This window comes from Echinops telfairi, unplaced genomic scaffold (genome assembly GCF_000313985.2).
Source record: "Echinops telfairi isolate 266 unplaced genomic scaffold, ASM31398v2 ScPeMD7_60;HRSCAF=208, whole genome shotgun sequence".
Classification (NCBI taxonomy): domain Eukaryota; kingdom Metazoa; phylum Chordata; class Mammalia; order Afrosoricida; family Tenrecidae; genus Echinops; species Echinops telfairi.
Genome location: NW_022103958.1, coordinates 5,360,110 through 5,382,414, shown reverse-complemented (window position 1 = coordinate 5,382,414; position 22,305 = coordinate 5,360,110). Strand labels below are relative to the sequence as shown.

Below are 22,305 nucleotides of genomic sequence, written 5' to 3'. Positions count from 1 at the left end.
CCGGGGCCACTCGCATCGAGACCGCATCCACTACCAGGCGGATGTGCGGCTGGAGGCCACGGAGGAGATCTACCTGACACCCGTGCAGCGGCCCCCGGAGCCTGCGGAGCCCGCCCCCGCCTTCCTGCCGCCCGCTGAGAGCCGCATGTCTGTCAGCTCCGACCCGGATCCAGCCACCTACTGCTCAGTGGCGGGGCGGCCGCACCCGTCCATCAGCGAAGAGGATGAGGGCTTCGACTGCCTGTCGTCGCCCGAGCGGGCCGAGCCCCCGGGCGGAGCATGGCGGAGCAGCCTGGGGGAGCCCCCGCCGCCCCCGCGGGCCTCCCTGAGCTCGGACACCAGCGCCCTATCCTACGACTCGGTCAAGTACACGTTGGTGGTGGACGAGCACGCCCAGCTGGAGCTGGTGAGCCTGCGGCCCTGCTTTGGGGACTACAGCGACGAGAGCGACTCGGCCACCGTCTACGACAACTGTGCCTCTGCCTCCTCGCCCTACGAGTCAGCCATTGGGGAGGAGTACGAGGAGGCCCCCCAGCCCCGGCCCCCCGCCTGCCTCTCCGAGGACACCACGCCAGATGAGCCCGACGTGCACTTCTCCAAGAAGTTCCTGAACGTCTTCATGAGCGGCCGCTCTCGCTCCTCCAGTGAGTGGGGCCAGGGACCCAGGGGCCGGGGTGGGGGTGCCCGAGCAGGGGAGGCCGGAGGCTCAGCGCCCGGCCCGGCCCTGCCCACAGGTGCAGAGTCCTTCGGGCTGTTCTCCTGCACCATCAATGGCGAGGAGCAGGAGCAGACACACAGAGCCATCTTCAGGTAAGGCCGCTGCCGCCTACCCTCGGAAGTGAGCCTGAGCAGGCGCAGTTGCACGGGGAACGCAGGCCAAACCTCCGAAATCTACCCCATGCTCCCCCCCTCCACCCCCCGTAGTGCTTGCTCCAGTGGGCGCTATGAGCGGCTCTGTTCACTTCTTTCCCAGTTCCCAGCAGCACGTGGTTCAGGTTGGCCCTGGTTCCCCGCAGGCCAGTATGATCACAGGCACACAGTGGGTGCCCCAGGGCATGTATGGGGAGGAGGCCATCCTCACGTGCCTGGTTGGCGCAGGTTTGTGCCGCGGCACGAAGACGAGCTGGAGCTGGAAGTGGACGACCCGCTGCTGGTGGCACTGCAGGCCGAGGACTACTGGTACGAGGCCTACAACATGCGCACAGGCGCGCGGGGCGTCTTTCCCGCCTACTACGCCATCGAGGTCGCCAAGGAGCCCGAGCACATGGCAGGTAGGGTCTACCCGCACGCCCATTCCCAGTGGAGCAAAGTGAGGCCCAGCCCAGCAAGGCAGTGACAGCATGGCCGACCTGTGGCACCCCTGCTGGCTGCCTCTCCACATGCCTTACCCTCGTCCTCAGCTGGGCCTTCCCCACCCCCTGCCCCGCCAGCTGTCACACTCTTCTCTTGCCTTGCAGCCCTGGCCAAAAGCAGCGACTGGATGGACCAGTTTTGGGTGAAGTTCCTGGGCTCGGTCCAGGTCCCCTATCACAAGGGCAACGATGTCCTCTGTGCCGCTATGCAAAAGGTATCCGGAGCCCCTGCTATCTCACCTTGGGGGGAATGGAGGGGCCCCTGGGCCCAACCCTCTGGCAGAGGGATGTGCCTGACGAACCTCCTGCCTGGATGCCCACAGATCGCCACCACCCGTCGGCTCACCGTGCACTTTAACCCGCCCTCCAGCTGCGTCCTGGAGATCAGTGTGCGGGGCGTGAAGATCGGCGTCAAGGCCGACGACTCCCAGGAGGCCAAGGTGACTGGCCGGCCCTGTGCCCTGGCTCCACGGCTCCCCGTGCAGCCTGCCAGGCTTGTCCCAAAGGGGGCCCTTCTTCTCCCAGCCTGCTCCCCTACAGGCAGGGAGACCACATTTGGCGTTTCTTCTCACTTCTGCAGGGGAATAAATGTAGCCACTTTTTCCAGTTGAAAAACATCTCTTTCTGTGGATACCATCCAAAGAACAACAAGTGAGCGGGATGGGACGGGTCCAGGGTAATGGAAGGGGCGAGGTGCCTGGAGCGGCAGGCGGGCCTTTGCCCCACGTCACCCCGCCCACACGCGCACGTCATTCCTACAGGTACTTTGGGTTCATCACCAAGCACCCCGCCGACCACCGGTTCGCCTGCCACGTCTTTGTGTCTGAAGAGTCCACCAAAGTCCTAGCTGAGTCTGTGGGGTACGCGTGCCTGTCCCCTGCCAGGCCGGCCCGGAGTGCAGCCTCATTCACGCCCTGCCCCGCCTCTCTGGCCTCCCAACTGCCCCTGCGTGGGAGCAGCCTGGAGGGTGGCAGGGGCATTCGGAGATGGGCGGAGAGGTTCCTGATGCCTTAGCCGCTGGACTCTTCCTTCAGAGGACCCCTCCAACCCCGCCCCGGGAAACCCACTTCCCAGAGCCCAGCGGCCCCAGTGGGGAGACTAGGGCCTCGAGGGTACCCATTGCGGGTGCCCCCGGCGCCTCCCGCTCACCGCGCCCTGTCTCCTGCCTTCCAGGAGGGCCTTCCAGCAGTTCTACAAGCAGTTCGTGGACTACACCTGCCCCACAGAGGACATCTACTTGGAGTAGCAGCTGCCCCGACGCGCCTCAGGAGAGGACCCTGGCCGATCGTGGGAGCTGGCCCTCCTGAGGAGGGTGCCCCCTGCCCCTGCCAGAGGAGTGGGGGTGGGAGGCGCTGGGTGGGGGAGGGGGGTCACAGGGAGAGGCAAATGGTTTATTGTAATATACGGGGTTAGATTCGTCTGTGGAGGTCGGAGCTGACGGCCTGGGTTGGGAGAGGGCAGGGAGGGGCAGAGGGGTGGAGCCAGGCCTCTGGCCGGAAGGACGCCCACTCACGCCCAGAGCAGAGGGCACCAGCCTGTGCCTGGGCCCCCTGACTGGACTGCTGGCTCCTGCCTTGACCATCCACCTGCAAGTGCCCACCCCGCCCCCGCCCGAACCGAAGAGCCCTGAGCCAGGCCACCTCCTGCGGACTCTGCAGGAAGGGGATGGCACCCCGCGGAGGTGAGGGCCCTGTGCCCAGCTTTGTCCCTCGGTGGTCCCGGGATGTTCCCAACCCCCCACCCCCCATTCTCGCCAGCATGCTGGCCCCTGGAGGCCTAGGACCTCAGCGGGGTGGGGAGGCTGCCGCAGGGCCTGGGCCTGGTGGGAGAGGTGGGCGCAAGAGTAGCCCGGCCCAGCGGGGGCCTCCCAGCTTGGCCCTGTCACCCTGGCCACATGATTAAAGTGCCATTCCTGTCTAGACCGCAGTGGGTGTGTCTCGGGGATCCCCTCTCTCCCTCGCGCAGGCGCACCCAAGAAGCGAGGCTGCTGCTGCGCAAAATAGCTTTATAGGGAGCTGCGGTCACAGTCACAGGTGGGCGTCGTAGTAGTACTCCGCCATGTCTGGCCCGTCGCGCTTGCGCTGCTGGGCTCGGGAGAGGAGGGGCCGTGGTCCTCGAGGCCAGGGGTGCTTGGGTCGGACCCCGTAGTCTGAAGGGAGAGAGGGTCGCCGAGTGTAGTGGGCTGTTGGGGCAGAGGAGACCCTCAGGGCGGGCCCCGGGCCCTCCCCCAGGGAGGGGAAATGGCAAGAGAGGCTACCGTCCACCAGCCCCGAGATCGGCTCAGAGACTTCCAGGGGGCCCGAAAACTCCTCGGGCACAGAGCGCTGAGACCTGTGGGACGTGTTGGGGGTGCTCAGCTCTGTCCCCAAAGGCAAGGCAGCTTCCCCGCGCTGCCACCTTGCGGCCTCCCTGTGGGGCAGGGGCTTGTCGAGAGAGGGCGCCAGGTGGGCGTGGAGCCCGGTGTACGCTACCTCGGAGGCTGGGGGCGAAGGAGTGCAGCTGCCAGAACGAGGTAGAGGAGGAAGAGGCTCAGCCCGGCCCTGGGGGACAGAGCCCCCAGCATGGCGAGAACCATCTTGCTGCAGAGTTCTTGGTTGGTCTCTGCCCCTCCCCCAGAGCAGATGGAACCCGCTGCCCGGGGCCACCTCACAAAGGGCCCTGGTTCAGGGGCTAGGCCGCAGGCCTCCACACTGGAGAGGGGCCAGGGGTTGTGCTCATCGACTGGAGACTGCAGTGGTCAAAGGAAACCCTGTCCAGCGCCATGGCCCTGGGAGCGAGGGCAGGCCTTGCAGGTGGGCAGTCTGGGTGGGTGCTGCCCTTGGCTGGTCTCTGCCTCCCACATCATGTGTCTAACGAGACCTGGCACACCGGAGGCCTGGAGCCCACGTCACTATCCCTCTACCTGGAGACAGCCCGGCTGTTCCCTCGGCAGGCAGCCTTCCTGCCCCTGCGGTCCTGGCTCTGGCACCCCTTGATCCCTGGCAGGGCCTGCCCACTGAAGAATAGTGCCCGATTTAACCCCTTGATGCCACCAGGAGAGAGGCTGTGCAGACGCCTCCCCTCCCACCCTGCTGGTGGCCTCTCTGCACGATGCAGCTCAGAACAGCCTGGAACAGGGCTGCCACAGTTCCCTGCCACCACCGGGGGTCAGAGAGGGTCCTCCAGGTGGCACAGCCCTGGACCTGCTCCCTGGGGCGGAAGCTTGAAGGCCCAGTTCATGCACAGTCCTGGAATTGGATACCTTGCAGGAGCTCAATAAATGCAGTCTGACGTACAATGATGCAGAATCAGTCCTGAAGTTTGGCCGCTGGCTTTAGGGGATTGGAAGTCGAGGGTTGGGCCCAAGAACTTCAGATAGGCAGTGGTGTCGCTGCCCTCCACCGGGGAGGTCCCTACTTTTCAAGTCTGCCGCCTCATTCACATGCCTGGACGGGCTCCAGCTGGTCAGCCCTGTCCTCCCAACCTGTGGACCCACTTCTCATAGCCCACTGACCCCCGTCCCCGCAGAGAAACCAGGCGCCCACACTCTGCTGCATCCCAAGCCCTTTGCCCTGGACTCTTCCCCTAGCCACTGCCTCAGTCCACAGCCAGTGAGGACCCCATTGCCTGAGCTACCTCCTCTCCCCACCTAGCTGCCATTGCCTACGTCTGCCCACAGTGCCATTGTGCAAGCCGCCAGCTTCACCTACCAGCGCACCCTCCTCCCCTGCTTCACACCCCAGAACTCTAGCCAGGTCAGCTACTCATTCTACGGGGCACTCCCGCCCCCCACAGCATCTTCATCTGCCCGACACCCTGGGTGACAGCACTGTGTAGTGGCCTGTCACTCAGTCTCATAGGGCAGGCATCTACCTGTGTCGCCTCCGTTCATCAGTGACAGCATTCGGCACCCAGTGAGGGGGTCTGGTTCCAGAGGCCATGTGCCCACCTCCTCAGTCCTGCCCTGAGGGCCAGCACATTCATTGGCAGCAATGTCAGGGCAAGGGCCTCCTCCCGGAGGGTGGCTCTCCACAGCCCTCAGGATTGAAGCCCTGCCCACCTCTGGTTAGAAGCTCCATGAGGGGGTGGGGGCGGTGTGGGAAGGTGAGTGGGACCCCGTCTAGGTGCCTTCCCCCTCCCCAACAGCTTGTCCTGTGGTTTAAGGCAGAGTTGACCACCCCACTATGAATAAGGAGCTGCAGGGTGAGGGAGACTCCAGCTCACACCTTGCCTGCCCTCACTGGCTCTCCCCAAGTGCCACTCAGGCTTCTGGTCCCTCCCATCGGCCCAGGTCTGGGCTGTCCTTTCAGGGGAGAAGAGTCTGCTATGCCCTAAGGGTGAGGTGCGGCCATGCAGGCATCAGGACGTGGGTTGGTGAGTGCATAAACAGGCGGGTACAACAGTCTGGACTGCGGCTAGTGGGGTCGGGAGACCGCTGGGTGCTGTCAGCCCACTGCCCAGGCACAGGCTGGTTGGTTTGCGGAGGGAACCAGGGAGGCCGCAGTATGCCCTGCAGCTGCCGAGACAAGTGCTCCACTCCCTAGGCCCGTGGGGTCCCGAGTGTTGAACGCTTTCTGGCAGCTAAAGGAGCCCGGCTCCCAGTCCTGTTGTGGCCTTGACACCGTGGCCTTGTGGGCTGCAGGACACCATGCTGGAGAGCATATGCTGGTGGAGACCAGGGCTCTGCCCACAGAGGCCAGCCAGAGCTGAGTGCCCTGCACGTGGGCACAGAGAGGCCACATGCTTGGGCATGGCCAGAGTCAGTTTTATTAGGGAAGGGGGGGCCGAGAGACCAAGGGTTGAGCCACTTGGCCCACAGCAGCCCATGCCACCCTGCCCTCCCGACGCCCCACCCAGGGCATCTGTTAGCCCCAGTTGTAGAAGTAAATTTTCTGCCAGGTGGGTAAGTAGTCCATAAGCGGCCCTGCAACGAGAGAAGAAAGTGGATGCAGGGCTGCGGCACTGCCCGCCCAGGAAGGTGCTCCATGGAGGTGCTTGCAAGCCACCACCCCTATGTAGGGGCCTCCGCCCCATTTACAGGCAGTGCCCTCAATGTTGTGGGTCCTCAGAGCAGACTGGAAGGCCCTTTTCTGACAGACAACCCATCACCCACAGCCATGGCCTCACGGCTTCTTAGGACACCAGGGCGGGAAGGCTTGAACATGATTCTTTGACCATCCCTTCCACCACAGCAGCCTACCTCGAGCACCCCACCCCCACCCCGTCCATGCCCAGGGACTGCTACCCCACCCAAGAAGGCAGGAAGACAGGCCCGCCCCCCACAAGAACTGCCCAGCCTGCCCCACACTTACTCGTGACCAGGCCAATGCCAGGGACGTGATCTGCCAGCAGCTGGAGCAGGAAGAGGATCCTGGCCCTGGGGGAAGGATCCCGGGCTGGTGGGTCTGAGACCCTGACAACTGACTAGAGGCTGTGGGCTAGAACAGCCACCCATCTCCACCCCAGCCCCAGCCTGGGCTTCTCTTCTCAGGGCATCCCCTCAGATGTCCCTGTGGCCTTCCCTCTCTTGCTGGGACCACAGCAGCACACCTTCCCAGGGCCTGCCCGGAGGAGCAGTGCTACACAGCCTGGACACTGCCCCGAGGGATGCCCCAGTCTGGCAGGGGTCCAAGATGTGAGCGTCCTGGGCTCTGCTGCTAATGGAAGGTTGGGCGTTCAAGGCAACTCGGCTGTTAGGTGGGAGGAGGCCCTGGCAGCTGCTTCCGTGAGGATGTCAGCCAAGGGGAACCATGTGGACAGTCAACTGTTGCAGGTGGTCACCGTGAGGCCAAGTCAATTTGATGGCCACCACAGCACTGACAATAGTAAATCAGGTTTCAGAAGAAAACACAGGTAGCCATGGTTTCCCCACTGTCATCGAGTTGATGCCAGTCTGTAGTGATTGACACAGGGTCCCGGAGGTTGCACATCTCTACGGGAGCAGGCAGGCTCATCTTTCTCCAAGGAGGGGTTGTGCATTTTAAACTGCTGACTTTGTCGTTAGCACCACCAGGGTAAATGCATCTCCAGGTAGCAGGCCAGTTCCTTATACGCAAGGGTTTTGTCTCACAACCCCAGCCACTGTGCAGGCCCCCCTCTCTGGATGTCTGGTCTTGGGACGGCCCCCAGGAGACCTGCACCCTCCTCCCCTCAAGGTCATTCACGTCAGGCTGAGGGAGGGGGGACTCCGCACAGCCAGGGTAGGCCGGTGAGTACATGGATTTGGGGTGTGGGTCTGCCACTGGCCTAATGAATGGTTCTGGTGAGGGGCCCGACCTCTCTGCGCCTCAACTGCCTCCTCTGAGAGTGGGGCAAAGTCAAACTAGTTGGTGGCAGAGGTGAGATGGGGCTAGGGGATGCAGAAGGCCAGCGCCACCCCCTCCCTGTGGGCGGGCCCACGCCTGTCCAGCAGCCCTCTGCGCATGTTTTGGGGGGGGGGGCAGGAAGGCTGGCGCTCCCACTCACTCGGAGAAGCGGTCGTAGAAGGGCGAGCGCAGCAGATAATAGAGCAGCAGGATGGTACGCCGCCGCAGCTCCAGGCGCTCCCTCCGTGTCAGGCCCCTCCGGTCGCTCAGGAGGCTCAGGCTGAAGGTGGGGGTAGACGTGGTCAGAGCAGGAGCCACCTGACAAGGGCCAGCCCCAGCCAAGCTCCCCAGGGTAGAGATGACCAGGGTGGTCCAGTCCAGCCCCATCTATGGGTCCTAACCCTGGAGGGGCATGACATCACCCTTGGCTTTGACATAATCAAGATAACAGGCCAGGTACAAGGGCCCTTGAGGTGCAGAGGAGGGAGAATGGCCCGGCTCACCTGGTGACGTCCACTGCACCAGACAGGAGCCAGGGCGCCCATGAGCGCTGGCCCCAGAGGCCCAGGCTGAGCACTGACGGCCACGGCGTCAAGGAAGTCTCCAGCACACCCGGTGGCTGGCCCCCTCCCCAGCCCAACACCCACCTGCAACCCCCAGGGAGGCCTGCGCCAAGGATACAGTGCAGCAGGGGCCGGGCAATGTACAGGGACTCTGCCAGGGTCTCCTGCAGCCCCAGGGGCGTGGGCGAGGCGCTCAGCTCCTGCTGCTGCTGCAGCTGCTGCTTCTCCCGCTGCTGGGGGGCGCCCCAGTGCCTGGAGTGCAGGGACGGGGCTGAGAGGAGAGTTGTGTGTGAAGCGGAGTCTGGCAGGGCTGGGGAGCTATCCCTCATCCCAGGCTGGGCTGCACTCACTGTTCTGGAGGGTCCGCACCACTCGGCTAGACCGCTTCCCCACGTAGGGCTGCTCCTGGCTGTCAGGGCTGGGCTCGCCATCTAACAAGGATACACAAAAGCCACTGTCAGAGGGACATGACCGCAGGGAGCCTGCAGAGAACACAGGGTACTATGTGCTACCCTGGCTCAGCTGGAGCAGAACTTGTACAAGGCAGCTGGCAGGGCTCAGCACAGGGCTGTCCACAGGGGAGTGATCTGCAGCCCTCCTGGCCCTCCTTGGTCCGGCCCTTGGTAGCTAGCATCTATGAGCACCCAGAACTGGCCAGAGACTGTGCACCCCAGGGAATGGAGGAGGGCAGATGGCATCCACCCCGGGCGGGGGCAGGGTCCAGAGGTACAATGGCTTGAAGGGAGACTGACTGGGCCCCCCTCTCCTGCCCCCCTCTTCTGTCTGCTCTGCCTGCTACCCACCTCTTACCTCTGACATCCCAAGTCCAGCTCCGACCCTAACCTCTGTTGTCCCTTTCTGTACAATACGGGGGAAGGGTGGTCTCCAGTCACGGTGTGCCTACCGAGAACTCCACACCAACACCCGCCCCCCAAGTAGAGTAGAGGCTTACCCTGGGTCCGCGCCTGGCTATCCCTGTCCAGAGGGACGATGGGGGGTGAGGTCTGGAGGCCAGCCTTGAACCACATCAGCAGAAACATCCGAAGCACAGCCCTAGGGGAGGGAGTGTGGGGAGTTGGCAGGGCACCCTGCTGAGCACCAGCTGTAGTGGACACCAGGTTCCTCCCTCCAGTACTGCCCCCCCAGCCCCCAGCCCCACATACTTGGCCAGCTGGATGAGGGCGATGACGAGCCAGCGGCCCACTTCGCCCCACACCTTGGCGGCTCCCATCTCCATGAACACCTCCACGCACTCCAGCACGCTCAGCCATGTCAGCAGCTTCTGCTGGGACAGCGACTGCAAGGGCCCCATGCCAGGGGCTCAGGGTCTCCCCAGGGTCCAGGCTCTTCCCCTTGGGGGCTCCTCTGGACTGTCCCTTGGACTGTCCCTCTTCCCATGCCTAAGTTCAAATACCCAGTCCAGGCTGGTAGCCTGGAGCCCACTCTCCTCACTCAAACCGAGCCCAAAGACACTTGTCCACGTGTCACCCAATGAGCTGAGCCGGTGTGGGGCCCTCAGGGCTGCAGGTCAGCATGCTCCTCTGTAAGACACACCCCCCGAGGGGTGGGGGGGTGGGGGGCGCGGCCCTGGCAGGGTCCTCACCACTGGCAACTTTTTCCGCAGCTCTTTCCGGAGGATGCCATCATTGAGCAGCACGAGCAGGTTGGAGGCGGAGTACACTGAGGGGCGGAGCGTGGCTCTGAGCTGCTGGCTCGGCGGCTTCCCCTGTCACCCTCAAGCCAGAGCTGCAGCAATCGCCCGCCTATCACCTGCTGTGCTTGGCCACCCACAGACTATGTGGAAACCAACCTGCCTCTCCACCCGCCTCCTGGGAGCCCTCCCACGTGGGCGGCGGGGCCAGGAGCAAGTGGACCTCAGCGATGCGCTGGCTACTGCCCTCCGGGTCATTCAGGGCCCAGAACTGTCCACTGGGTGCCCGCACCTCCTAGCCTTTGCTGCCCCCAGACCCTGTCCCTGAAATTAGATTCCCTCCCTCCCTTCTTTCAAAGCCAGTTCATTCTCTGGGGGCCTTCACTTCCAGGGCGCACTGGGCAAACACACAGGGCAGCCTTTACGGTCTGGGCTCCTGCAATTGGAGAGATCTGGGTTGGAGTGCTGGTTCCCAACCTCACTCTTCTGCTCGCACTGGTCGGCACCCACCTCGGCGCACACTGGGGAAGATTAACGGGGTAAAGGCAAGGAAGGTGCGGCTGGGGGTGACCACTCAGTCCAGGTGCCCAGGCCAGTCCCCACCATGGAGACACCGAGGGCCCAGGGCAGGGGGTGCGGACCTTCGTCCAATTCAGGCTGAAGTACCGACAGCCCAGGCCCGAGCCAAGTCAGTGATCCACTCCACCCACCCCAGGGGCCGGCTCACCCAGCTCCGACAGCTCATGAGAATCAGCGAAGCGACCTGGGGAGAAGGCACGAAGGAGAAGTGGTTGAGCGGGCGCCTTACCCTGTTGACTTCAGGTCCCCAGATGACCCTTCCCAGCGTCCGACGGGATCCTAGAAAGAGCCTCCCAAGTACAGCCGTCACCACTACGACTTTGCAGAGGAAGACAGTGGGGGGGTGAGGGGGTCGGGGCCTGAAGGTATGGGTCAAAGGTCAGAGTGGCACCTGCCAGCAAGTAACTGAGGCCCCGCACAGCCGTCTCCAGCTGGGCCGTGGCGGCAGGGTGACGAGTCACATACTCCTGGTAACGGAGGCTCAGGAGCCGCAACTTCTCCATGCTGCCCTCCAGACTGACAGACCACAGACCGACACAAGACGGCTGGCGGAGCCCAGCTTCCTGCGCCCTCCTTCCTGCTTCCGGTCCTAGGCCCGCCTCTCCGTTGCTTAACTTCCGCGGAGCCGGAGGATGGTGACGCGAAGAGCCATTGAATTTCTCTTCACCCCATCTTCCACTTCAGTAGTGTCTAGTGGCTGCGGGCCTAATCCCGCCCTCCCTGCGCCATCAAGTCATTGGCTAACATCCTCTCCGCCCGGACATCCAACGCCGTCAGCACCCGGCTCTTCCGCCTTCCGGTTTGGCTGCCCTTGCGCACGCGCATTTGCAGCTCCGGAAAGGTCTGGTGACAGGCTGAGCAGTTCATTCTAGAGAAGAGGCCAAGAACCCGGAATCTTTTCAATCGAACGCCGAGAGGCTCGATCGGGAAGGCCGGATTTTAAAGGGCTGGAAGGAGCCTCCGCAGACTGTCTCCTCTCCCCACCAGAGATGGTGCTGGGGACACAGGCAGCGAGGAGCCCGGCTTCCAGGCTCAGCCTCGACGGCGCTACGGTCCCGTCTCTCGCACGGGCTGGGCTGCCAAGGTCGCGCACCTGCACGGCCCCCTCCGCAGAGCAAACCCTGGCCCGGCCTCAGGCTCTGGTCGCTGGGTGACCTTGGGTGGGACTTTCCCCTGTCTGCTGGGCCTCGGGTTTCCCGGACTACAAAATGGTTTGCGGATTGGTCCTTAAATTCAGGATCAATCTCAAAGTACTTTCCGGCCCCCAGAGGCTCCGCCTGGTCCTCAACCGCGCCCCCCAAGACAGACTTCCTGAGAATCCCTTTGCAAATAGGACACGCTCCTTGGAAGGGGTGGTGGCAGGAAAGCGACGGGCTGAGTGGGTGCAGACGCGAGGCGGCGGCCGGTGATTGGCTGCGGGAGGGGGGCGGGGCCTTGAGGCTGCGCCCTTAGGGACCACGCCCGCAGGCTTGAGGCAGGCGAGACTACTAACGTTGTGCATCCTTTTCCTGAATCCTGCTCCCCCAAAACGCCCTGCTGGCGCTGGGGTGAAACGCTTGGTTGCTAAACGAAGGGCTGCGCCGTGGGAGAAAGATACGGCAGTTTGCTTCCTTAAAGACAGCCTTGGAAACCCTACGGGCAGTTTTTATTCGCCGCTTTTGGATGCCAGCAAGTCGGTTCCGACCCATAGCGACCCTATGCACTACAGAAGGAGACAGTGCACGGCCTTGCGCCATCCTCACAATGGTTCCTGTGCCTGAGCCCATCGGTGCGGCCGCCGTGTCCATCCGTCTCATGGAAGGCCTTCCTCGTTTTCCTTTTTTATCCTTGTTTACACAAGAGCTCAAAAAATTGGTTTAAAGACTCATATTTGTTTCCCTCTATGAAAATCTTTAGTAAAAGGCGAAAGATTTATCCGATTTGAAGAGAAACCAAAGTATCGTTTTTTTAAAAATCATTTTATTGGGGGCTCTTACAGCTTTTATCATAATGCATCCATTGTATCAAGCACATTTGTACATATGTTGGCATCATCATTTTCTTTTTTCATGGAGTACTATTTTTATTTAAAAGGATGACAAACAATTATGGTTATTCACATGGGGTATTTTGCAGACATTTTTACCCATAAGTAAAGCATTTGATTGTCACTTTGAGAGAAACATCTGACAGTATTTGTTGCCAGTGATAAGAACTTAAGCTTTCAAGTGAAAATTAAAATTTTGTAAAATTATTTTTCGCTACCATAAGATTGACAGTGAATTAATACTTATAGAAGTTTTCTGATGAGATCAATGGAAGAGATTTTTTTCTTTTAAAAATAATTTTATTGGGGGCTCATACAACTCTTACCACAACCCATCCATCCATCCATTGTATCAAGCACATTTGTACATTTGTTGCCATCATCATTCTCAAAACATTTTCTTTCTACTTAAGCCCTAGGTATCAGCTCCTCATTTTTATCCCCTCCCTAACCCCACCCTCCTTCCCTCACGAACCCTTGATACTTTAGAAATTATTATTATTTTGTCATGTCTTACACTGATCGTTGTCTCCCTTCACCCACTTTTCTGTTGTCCATCCCCCTGGGAGGGGGTTATAGGTAGATCATTGTGACTGGTTCTAACTGCTCCCCACATCTTCCCCTTCCCCTCCTGGTATGCTCCAAGGCTTTCCTCTTTTTCACTGCCTTTGCACTTTGCCAAAATCTCCAGGGACTGCTTTCTCCTGAAAAGATGTCCAAGTATGTGAGAAGAAGCCTTGCCATCCTTCCCTCAAAGGAGCCTGTGTGTTCTTCAAGGTCGGAACCCATTCAATGACAACGGGTTGATCCCCTCTTCTAGACTCACAGTGACCCTGCAGGGCGGTAGAACTGGCCTGGTGGGTTTCCCAGACTGGAACTCTTCACAGGAGCAGAAGAGCCCATCTTCCTCCAGTGCCGCGGCTGGGGGTTCGGAACTGTTACCCTCGAGTTAGCCACCCAGTGCATAACCACTCGGTGACCTGGGCTCCTTTATTCTTTCTGCCTTACTCACCCTGCCCTGCTCACCCCCAACCCCCTCCATGTATTGTGCTGCATCAGTGGGGAGTTACAGCCGCAACTGCCCTCCACCTGCCAAGGGCTTCAGGAGAGACAGAGGTCTGGGAGAGCTGAGGAGGTACCTGGGCATGGGCACCCACGAGGCAAGCCGGCAACTGGGATCAGGCCCTGCTCGCAGGGCATTCAGTGAGGGCCTCTTTTTCCCTTCCTCTCTGCAGTGAAGTCACAATAAACCCGTTTCCCTAAACCTCACTATGGCCACACTTCCAGCCTTGCCCTCTACAGGGGTCCAGAGTGGACTGCGGGAGAGGGAGGAGTCTTCCACCCTCCCTGGCACCAACTGTGCTCATGCTGAAGGGGAGATAGAGAAGCATCTCCCTGGCCAAATCTGCCCTTGCTGTCAGAGGGCACTGGGCCCGAATGTGGAAGGGAGCCTGAGCCCCACCAGGTTGGCAGCCAGGCTGCCTGAATTTCCTCTCCAGATCCCAAGTGTGATAAAGCCCCAGAGACAAAGAGTGGCCCTGTGTGCAGGAGGCGCCCAGGGCGACCTCTCCCTGCTGGACCCCTGCCTGGGCTGGAAGGGTCTGGGCAAGGTGTGCCAGATTCTCCTTCCTTCTGTGTGCTCAGAGCCACACGGGAAGAGGGAGACCAGTCTAACAAGGACAGAGGAGAACCCTGAGGCCCCAGAGGGGAGTTGATAGTCCTACTACTGCCAGTCTCTGGAAGAGTTGGTCTCAAACTCAGTCCCATGCCTGGAGGGCCAGCACCCTTTCTTCTGCCCCTGTCTGTCTCTGTTCTCATCTGCACCCACCGCCCCCCAACAACTTGTTGCAGATCCAGCAGGTGCCTCCACAGCCTGGTTTCCCCCAGGGGCAAGGTGGAAGGCAAGCTACTGCCAGCATCTCCCTCCAAGCCCCTCCCACAGTACTGAAAGCTTATCCTGGGCCAGGCACTCACTGTGCGCCCAGATTGCCCCCTCACGTGGAACACTCCCAGTCTCTGTCCAGGGGTCTGGGGGAGCTGATCCCCTAGCAGAGTGGTTCTCAACCTTCCTAATGCCGTGACCCTTTCATACAGTTCCTCGTGTTGTGGTGACCCCCAACCATAAAATTATTTCCGTTGCTACTTCATCACAGTCATTTTGCTACTGTTATGAATCGGGTGACCCCTGTGAAAGGGTCGTTCGACCCCCCCCCCAAAGAGTCGCGACCCCCAGGTTGAGAACCGCTGACCTAGCACCTAGCACCACCCCACTGCAGGCTGGAGATGAAGATGGGGTGGGGTGGGGGGTGGCAGGGAGAGGAGGCTAGGGGTTCAAAACTCCACTGCCTGCGTGACACTCATAGCCCCATCTCACAGTTCCCGACACAGTCCCGGACACACATAGCCCCATCTTACACCCTGTTTCCATAGCGACCATCCCCCTGGCCTCCAGAAGCCCAAGCAGGACCCAACACCAAGGCCCCTTTCTCCCAGAGAAAGGCATCCCGGCCTCCCTGAGATGACTGGGGTGTCAGGCTAGGTTGTTCACTTACAGCCTCTTTCACAGCCGTTAGACTCTGCAGCCCGAGGACATTTATCCAGCCCGGCTGGTGTTTTTGGCCCATTTGTTTTTTTACTTCAAAATAAGATATGTGCAGTATGCATAGGAATTTGTTCATAGCTCTTTTTTAGACTGCAGTCCGGCCCTCCAACGGGTCTGAGGGACCTGAACTGGCCCCGTTTAAAAAGTTTGAGGACCCCTGGGTTAGAGGAAAGACTGGTGACCAGTCCGGTTTCAAGTCCCCCACCCCAGGCCGACCCAAGTCTGGGCAGCCACCCATTCCCATCACACGCATTTCCTGAGCACCCGGTCCTGCTGGCCGCTGGGGACTCAGTGCACAACCAAAGAGATAGTCCTTGTCCCCACCCTCACCCCACCCCCACCTCCATCCAGTGCAGCTTAATTCTTGGAACCAGCCAGGCAACAAACAATTACTAATTCAGATGGTGATACACTGATGTGGAAGAAAATACCCCTAGGAAGAGAGACACAGGAAGTCACCGGTTCCGCCAAAGTCCTCAGGGTATGCAATCCTGGAAGAAGGTGTGTCAAAGGCAAGTCCCAGGTCAAGAAGCGCTTAAGGAGGAGCCGGAGGAGGAGGCTGGCAGAAGGCTTTTCAGCCTTGTGGAGGGATGGCAGGGCAAGAGAGCTTGTTGGTTGTCTTCAAGACCCAAGCCCCTGCCTTCAAGTGGATTCGCACTCCGACTCCTAGGAGTGACCTTACAGGGCCTCTGGAGGCTCCCGCGGATTTCCAAAGCAGGACTCTTGAGAAGTGTAGAACCACTGGCGGTTTGGAATAGTGACCTTATGGAGAATCAGCTGGATGCACCACACCACCACAGGCGGGCCCTTCTCGGAATCCTGTGCTGCTATCACAAACAGGCCACACGTGGGTAGCTTTAACAAACAGAAACTTACTTTCTCACGCTTTAGGAGGCTGGGAGTCTGAATCCAGGGTGCCGGCCTAGAAGGCTTTCTCTATCTGCTCTGGGCTTATTCCTCAGTGAGCTTTCTAGGACTTGGGAGTTTCCCCCTAACCCCCCCTCTCCACTAACCTCTGTGCCCCAATTTACTCTTTTAACATCTCCAAGGCTTAAAGGTTTAAAACATCGACCTTAACAAAGCCCTCCCCAAATGGGTTAGCACCGCAGGTACCTGTATAAAGCCCTCACTGCCATCCAGTCGATGCCTACTGACGCAGCACAGGGCAGAACTGCACCCGTGACTTCCGGAGACGGCAACTCTTCGTGGGAGTGGAAAGTTCCGTCTTCCTCCCGAGGAGCGGTTGGGGCTGGTGGTTTCAAACCGACGACCTAGCGGATTAATAGCCCCGTGAGTACCGCTACACCTCCCGGGTTCCTTCGGCACCAGTATAGGGTTTAAGATTAACCACACTTATCTGAGGGGACAAGGAGGGGATGGCCTGAGACAGCCAGGACCAGAGTGGCCTTGTCACTTCAAGGGATTAACTGAGGGGTGGCGGGTCTAACCCTTGGCCCGGGGCCGGGCACGGAGCAGGCATCACTCCGTCCGGCCGTCGTTGTTCTTGTTCACGGTCCAGAGCGCCCACCAGCCAGAGGCGACGCTGGGGCCTGCTGCGGGTGCGAGCGGAGGGCCGGGAGAGTGACCCAGGCAGTCTCGGCCCGGCCGCCCACGGATGGGAGGCCCCAAGCCGGTTCCGGGCCGGGGGGCGACCTTCACCGCTGCTTCACAGGGCCGCTTTGTGCTGGCCGGGCCACCTGGGCGCAGGGCGGGGGCTCCACTCCAGGTGTAGGGCGGCTCCGGGACAAGTCTGGGCCAGCCCCGCCCCCTGTCCTCAGAGCAGGTGCTCAGGACCCCCGAGGCTCGCATTCCAGCCTATCCCCCTGAGCCTGCTGCGCTCGCCGGGCCCTTTGATCCCAGGCAGGGGTCAGGGGCCCCTCCCTCAGCGGCGGGGAAGGGGAGGAGACCGGGCCCCAGAGCCGGGATGGGGGGGGGGGGGAGCTCGAGCCAAGGTAACGGGGCCCGGGACTTGCCGCAGCCACCTCCCCAATATTAGTGGGCGTCTCACCCCGGACAGGGGCTGCCCCGGTTCCCTCCAGGAGAGGGGAGGGGCCGGCAACCGGCAGGGGCAGGGCCAGGCCTCAGGGGTCTCCCCGCCCCTGCGGGCTGGGCCCAGCGAGGTGAAACCTGAGCCCAGGTTGGGGGCGGGGCCGGCTCCCAGGGACTAGGCGGGCCAGCGTCTCGGGCCCCCTGCTCGCACCTCGCGGGACTCGCGGAGCGACCGCTGGGCCAGCCGGGCCGCAGGAGCAGGTGAGGGTGGCGAGGCGGCGGCGCGGAGGCGAGGACGGGCGGCCGTCGGGCCCCGCCGCACAGGGCTGGCCCCGGCTTTCCCCGCCGGCTCCCGAGGGCCTGTGCTGGAGCCCGCAGCCCGGGGGGGCGCACCCCGCCCAGAGCGCCCTTGCAGGCGGCCATGCTGCCCCGAGGGCGCCCCCGGGCGCTGGGGGCCGCCGCGCTGCTACTGTTGCTGCTGCTGCTGCTCGGCTTCTACCTGCTCGGCCCGGACCTGGACTGTGAGCGTTGCGCGTGGGGGGGCGGGCGGGGACCGGGGCCCTGACCTGTTCACTGACGCCACGTGTCCCCCCAGACGGGCGACTGCGAGGGCCTGCGGTGCTAGACGGAGCCCTGCCGTGGGACCACAACCACTCGGCCTGTGTCCCACTGCGGTCGCTGTTGCCCAAGTGCGAGGTAGGTGCTGGCCGAGCGCACCTGGTGGGTGGCAGGAGCCCCTCGGGGCGCCCTGAGCCCGTCCATCTGGGTATACTAACACCTGGCGTCAGCTGGAACCAGCCAGCTGGAGGAGCCTCAGGTTTGCACCTGGTCTGCCCCCGGCCTCAGTTTACGATTTGTGAAATGATCTCCTGCCCCTCCCCCTTCTTCCCTGGCTCCTTGCAGTGGGGCTACTGTAGCCCTAAGCCAGGCTGGTCACCTAGGGGTCCTCACAGTTTACTAGGGGCAGGGGACCAATGCTGGCCTCGGTATGCCCTCCCCAGCTTTTGCATGTGGCCATCGTATGTGCAGGCTATAATTCCAGCCGGGATGTTGTCACCCTGGTCAAATCCCTACTCTTCTACAGGTATGGCCTGGTGTCTGTGGGGGAAGTGGGGGCACGGCCTGGTGTCTGGAGGTGGGGAGGGGAGGGGAAGAGGCACAGTGTCTTAGGCAAGCGTCAGTGTCTCTCGGAGCCGCAGTTTTCCCCTCTGCGACAGGAGGACAGTGTCCTCTGCCTTTGGAGAGTGGGGGTGGGGCTGTGTGGAGCTGGGGATGGGCCAGCTCTGCAGACTTGGCCCCCCAGGGGCAGCTGCCCTGGGCTGTTCTGTTGAGCCCTCAAAGCTTCCTCCCTGGCCCCTTGAAGGAGAAACCCCCTGCACCTCCACTTGGTGACGGACTCCGTGGCCAGGAACATCCTGGAGACACTCTTCCACACTTGGATGGTACCTGCCATCCGAGTCAGCTTCTACAACGCTGACGAGTTCCAGGCAGGTCCCTGAGCCTTCTCCCTGTCTCCCGAAGGGTCTTTCCCACACCTCGCCATCCTCCCTAGGCAGTCACCCTTGGGGATGCCCCTGCCTCCTACTCTGCACCCCCCTCCCTCGACTGCATCCCAGCTCTCAATCCTACACCTCTGCCAACCTTACCCTGCAGTCCCAGGTCTCCTGGATCCCCAACACCCACTACTCCGGCCTCTATGGGCTCTTGAAACTAGTGCTGCCCAGTGCCCTGCCCTCTGACCTGGCCCGGGTCATTGTCCTCGACACAGACGTCACCTTCGCTTCTGACATCGCGGAGCTCTGGGCATTTTTTGCTCACTTTTCTGGTGAGAGGCCTGGACCGCCGCCACCCCCGCCCCCCCTGCCTGGCCGGGAGCACTCCGCCATGGTCCCGCAGCAGCCTCAGGCAGCCCTTCTCACACCCTCCCCTCCTAGATAAGCAGATGATTGGTCTTGTGGAGAACCAGAGTGACTGGTACCTGGGCAACCTCTGGAAGAACCACAGGCCCTGGCCCGCTTTGGGCCGGGGGTTTAACACAGGTGAGGGTAGTGGCAGGGAGTAGGTGGGAGGATGGGCTACTGGTCCTTGGCCCTGGAGGATGGGCTACTGGTCCTTGGCCCTGGAGGTGCAGCGTGACAGGATAATATTGTGGAAAGAACACTGAATAGATAGCTAGAAACCAGTGCCAACCACATGGCCGCAGACCTCTCTGCCCAGTGGCTTAGGGCCCCTGAGCCTCTGCTTCCCTTATCTACTGACTAACTGGAGGTGTGCTGGGGGGGCGGGGGGAGGATTTTACCAGCCTGGGGCTCACTGAGCACAAGACGATGGCTGGGGAGAGGCTACCCTCGCCCTCGGGAAGACTGATACTTTACAGAAGTAGTACAGCTCCCATCTACAAGGTTAGACAATACCAGTCAGTGGTCAGGTACCAGATGGGCATTTCAGAGCTCACCGAGGTCCCCGACCCCCGTGACCACCACTCTTGGCTGCAGGTGTCATCCTCCTGAGACTGGACCGGCTTCGGCAGGCTGGCTGGGAGCAGATGTGGAAGGCAACCGCGAGAGGAGTGCTCCTCACCCTGTCGGCCACCTCTCTGGCTGACCAGGTCTGCAGGAAGGAACCCTTGGGAGGGTGGGGGCAGGCCTGGGGCCCGACATGTGACAGCTGTCCCTGCCCAGGACATCTTCAATGCTGTCCTCAAGGATCATCCAGGGCTGGTGCTGCTGCTGCCCTGCACCTGGAACGTGCAGCTGTCTGACCACACGCTGGCTGAGCACTGCTACTCTGAGGCGTCAGACTTGAAGGTGGGGGGCAGGGAGAGGGACGGTGGGGAGGGGAAAGCCCCCACCTTCTCACGGGCAAACCCCCCCCCCCACACACACACACACACACACACTCCATCCCAGGTGATCCACTGGAACTCGCCAAAGAAGTTCCGGGTGAAAAACAAGCATGTGGAATTCTTCCGCAACCTCCACCTGACCTTCCTGGAGTACGATGGAAACCTGCTGCGGAGGGAACTATTCGGGTGCCCGAGCCAGGCCCCACCTCAGGCTGAGCAGGTAAGGCGGAGCCCACTCCCCTTCCCCCTGCTCCAGCAGGCCCTAGTCGCCTCTCAGGGCACGTGCCTGCCTGCCCCTCTCCCAGCTGCAGCTCGCCCTGGCACAGCTGGATGAGGACGCAGCCTGCTTTGAGTTCCAGCAGCAGCGGCTCACCAGGACCCGCGTGCACCTCACCTTCCTGCCTTTTGAGCTGCCGCCACCCAGGCGCCACGACGTCACCCTGGTGGCCCAGCTCTCCATGGACCGGTGAGGGCACACAGCATGGGCTACTTGGGAGGGCGGGCTCCCTGCCAGGCCTGTCCCTCAAGGGGTCCCAGGAACTGGAGACAGAGACATGGGCTGCAGAGCTGTTCAGATGCCCAGAAGTGCGCATGCGTTGGGAGCCAGGGACTGTGGGCCAGGCTTAGGGGCTCTGGCCCCAAGTCTTACCTGTAAGGGCATTGTACCCATCTGGCGGGGTAGTTGGGAAGACCCAGCTTCGCAGGAGCCGTCTGGGGTTCTGCAGGAGCCGAGGGAGCTGGGGAAGGGTTGCCAGACCAGCTGCCTGGCCCCAGGTTGCAGATGCTGGAAGCCCTGTGCAGCCACTGGCCGGGCCCCATGAGCCTGGCCCTGTACCTGACCGACGCCGAGGCCCAGCAGTTTCTGCGCTTCGTGGAGGGCTCGCCGGTGCTCTCGGCGCGGCGCAACGTGGCCTACCACTTGGTGTACCGAGAGGGGCCCCTCTACCCCGTCAACCATCTGCGCAACGTGGCCTTGGCCCAGGCCCTCACGTCCCACGTCTTCCTCAGCGACATTGACTTCATGCCGGTCTACTCCCTCTACGACTACCTCAGGTGGGGAGAGAGGGTCAAGCACTTTCTCGGGGCTGCCTTGGGAGAGTTGGGGGTCACTAGGGCCTGTTTCACAGGGCACCTCTGCTTGTTGGAGCCCCCCACGGGGCCTTGGGGTGAGATGAGCCAAGACTCCCCAGGGAAGGGCTCCAGACCAAGTTAAGGCGGAGCTGGGGCACCCAGCACTGGAGGGGGTTCCCCTCGTGTTCATGACAACGCCTCCTCCCAGGGCCTCCCTCGAGCAGCTGGAGCTAGAGAGCCGGCGGAAGGTGGCCCTGGTGGTGCCGGCCTTCGAGAGCCTGCACTACCGCCTCCGCTTCCCTACTTCCAAGGCCGAGCTGCTGGCCCTGCTGGACGCCGGCACCCTCTTCACCTTCAGGTAGGGGCACGTGTCCTGCAGGCATGCTTCCCACATGTGCCCCCCAGCTCCTTACCCTATCCTGCGCCACAGGTACGATGTGTGGCCCCGGGGTCACGCGCCCACGGACTACGCCCGCTGGAGGGAGGCGCAGGCCCCGTACCCAGTACAGTGGGCAGCGGACTACGAGCCGTACGTGGTGCTGCCGCGTGACTGTCCCCGCTACGACGCCCGCTTTGTGGGCTTTGGCTGGAACAAGGTGGCCCACATCGAGGAGCTGGATGCTCAGGTGAAGGGCCGCCTCTCTGCCTTGGGGGGGGAGGGGGGGCAGGAAGCAGCGCGGCACCCCCGCGACAGTCGCTGTTGTAGGGCGCTGGAGTGGGGGCTCTCCAGCACAGTCGGGACTGTCCCCCTGCCGCCCCGCCCCGCAGGAATATGAGTTCCTGGTCCTGCCGGAAGCCTTTACCATCCACATGCCCCATGCGCCCAGCCTGGACATCTCCCGCTTCCGCTCCAGCCTCGCCTACCGCGACTGCTTGCGGGCCCTGAAGGAGGAATTCCACCAGGACCTGTCCCGCCGCTATGGGGCCACTGCCCTCAAGTACCTCACTGCCCTGCAGCAGCCTCGGGGCGTCTTGTGATCTCCCCTGGCCTTGGGCTGCTCTTGCCTGGCTCAGCTGCACCACTGCATGTGGGGAGCTGCCTCTGCCCCTCCCAAGGACACTGCTATTTAAGTTATTTACCCTCTCCATGGGGAGGGCAGGGGCATCTGTGGTGGGGCCTGGGGTCCACCCATGCTGCTAATCCCCCATTGGGGTCCAGCCTCCCCCTGCCCCAGCCGGTTTGGGGCTGGTTCCCCGTCCCAACGACCTATACCTCTTTTTCATAATTAAAGTTTGAAAAAAAAACCCTTGTATGCCCATTCCTCTTGGTTTGGGGGCTCGGACTTCTTAGGAAGTCTCGTGCAACTGCAGTCACAGGAGGGGCAGCAGTGTCAGGGCCAAGG

At 61.8% G+C, this 22,305-nt stretch overlaps 4 protein-coding genes and 1 non-coding gene across 5 annotated transcripts in view; 2 read left to right on the top strand and 3 right to left on the bottom strand.

Annotated features, from left to right (window-relative positions):
* The window catches only part of MAPK8IP1 (mitogen-activated protein kinase 8 interacting protein 1), a 10,062-nt gene extending 5,433 nt beyond the window's left edge, over positions 1-4,629 (top strand). Inside the window, exons 6-13 of the mRNA XM_004708428.2 lie at positions 3-644; positions 735-810; positions 1,099-1,271; positions 1,458-1,567; positions 1,676-1,792; positions 1,933-2,003; positions 2,114-2,212; positions 2,526-4,629. Of these exons, the coding sequence (XP_004708485.1) occupies positions 3-644; positions 735-810; positions 1,099-1,271; positions 1,458-1,567; positions 1,676-1,792; positions 1,933-2,003; positions 2,114-2,212; positions 2,526-2,598 (1,361 nt within the window). The 3' untranslated portion in view covers positions 2,599-4,629. The remainder of the gene's footprint in view (positions 1-2; positions 645-734; positions 811-1,098; positions 1,272-1,457; positions 1,568-1,675; positions 1,793-1,932; positions 2,004-2,113; positions 2,213-2,525) is intronic.
* On the bottom strand, positions 3,351-3,927 carry CUNH11orf94 (chromosome unknown C11orf94 homolog). The gene is made up of 3 exons (XM_004708320.2): positions 3,824-3,927; positions 3,610-3,683; positions 3,351-3,501 (listed from the first exon to the last, which is right to left on the bottom strand). Exons 1-3 carry the CDS (start codon positions 3,925-3,927, stop codon positions 3,380-3,382), a joined length of 300 nt encoding a protein of 99 aa, XP_004708377.1. The 3' UTR covers positions 3,351-3,379.
* Positions 4,630-6,080: 1,451 nt separating the features above from the next.
* On the bottom strand, positions 6,081-11,395 carry PEX16 (peroxisomal biogenesis factor 16). The gene is made up of 11 exons (XM_004708321.2): positions 10,821-11,395; positions 10,578-10,613; positions 9,803-9,879; positions 9,363-9,496; positions 9,152-9,252; positions 8,550-8,630; positions 8,318-8,470; positions 8,140-8,212; positions 7,797-7,916; positions 6,644-6,708; positions 6,081-6,255 (listed from the first exon to the last, which is right to left on the bottom strand). Exons 1-11 carry the CDS (start codon positions 10,930-10,932, stop codon positions 6,197-6,199), a joined length of 1,011 nt encoding a protein of 336 aa, XP_004708378.1. The 5' UTR covers positions 10,933-11,395; the 3' UTR covers positions 6,081-6,196.
* Positions 11,396-12,252: 857 nt separating this feature from the next.
* LOC115869925 lies at positions 12,253-12,369 on the bottom strand. The gene has a single exon (XR_004046440.1). It is a non-coding gene; the product is annotated as a U5 spliceosomal RNA (small nuclear RNA).
* A 5,098-nt stretch (positions 12,370-17,467) lies between these two features.
* On the top strand, positions 17,468-22,291 carry LARGE2 (LARGE xylosyl- and glucuronyltransferase 2). Its single transcript, XM_045290998.1, has 14 exons — positions 17,468-17,567; positions 17,642-17,742; positions 18,048-18,130; positions 18,410-18,533; positions 18,700-18,871; positions 18,981-19,085; positions 19,542-19,654; positions 19,728-19,853; positions 19,956-20,111; positions 20,197-20,357; positions 20,666-20,944; positions 21,171-21,320; positions 21,393-21,588; positions 21,731-22,291. The coding sequence occupies exons 1-14, from the start codon at positions 17,468-17,470 to the stop codon at positions 21,938-21,940; spliced, it is 2,076 nt and encodes a 691-aa protein (XP_045146933.1). The 3' UTR covers positions 21,941-22,291.
* The last annotated feature ends 14 nt before the right edge of the window (positions 22,292-22,305 follow it).

Bases quoted from the DNA above. Each gene is read 5' to 3' on its own strand.
- LARGE2 (XM_045290998.1), top strand. From the start codon at position 17,468: ATGCTGCCCCGAGGGCGCCCCCGGGCGCTGGGGGCCGCCGCGCTGCTA. The intron at 19,655-19,727 runs GTCTGCAGGAAG...GTCCCTGCCCAG, and splicing joins CCACCTCTCTGGCTGACCAG to GACATCTTCAATGCTGTCCT. The intron at 20,358-20,665 runs GTGAGGGCACAC...GCCTGGCCCCAG, and splicing joins GCCCAGCTCTCCATGGACCG to GTTGCAGATGCTGGAAGCCC.
- CUNH11orf94 (XM_004708320.2), bottom strand. From the start codon at position 3,927: ATGGTTCTCGCCATGCTGGGGGCTCTGTCCCCCAGGGCCGGGCTGAGC. The intron at 3,684-3,823 runs GTAGCGTACACC...CACGTCCCACAG, and splicing joins CTTCGCCCCCAGCCTCCGAG to GTCTCAGCGCTCTGTGCCCG. The intron at 3,502-3,609 runs GTAGCCTCTCTT...CTCTCCCTTCAG, and splicing joins GATCTCGGGGCTGGTGGACG to ACTACGGGGTCCGACCCAAG.
- PEX16 (XM_004708321.2), bottom strand. From the start codon at position 10,932: ATGGAGAAGTTGCGGCTCCTGAGCCTCCGTTACCAGGAGTATGTGACT. The intron at 9,497-9,802 runs GTGAGGACCCTG...GGGCCCTTGCAG, and splicing joins TGCGGAAAAAGTTGCCAGTG to TCGCTGTCCCAGCAGAAGCT. The intron at 7,917-8,139 runs GTGAGCCGGGCC...CCCCACCTTCAG, and splicing joins GGTGCAGTGGACGTCACCAG to CCTGAGCCTCCTGAGCGACC.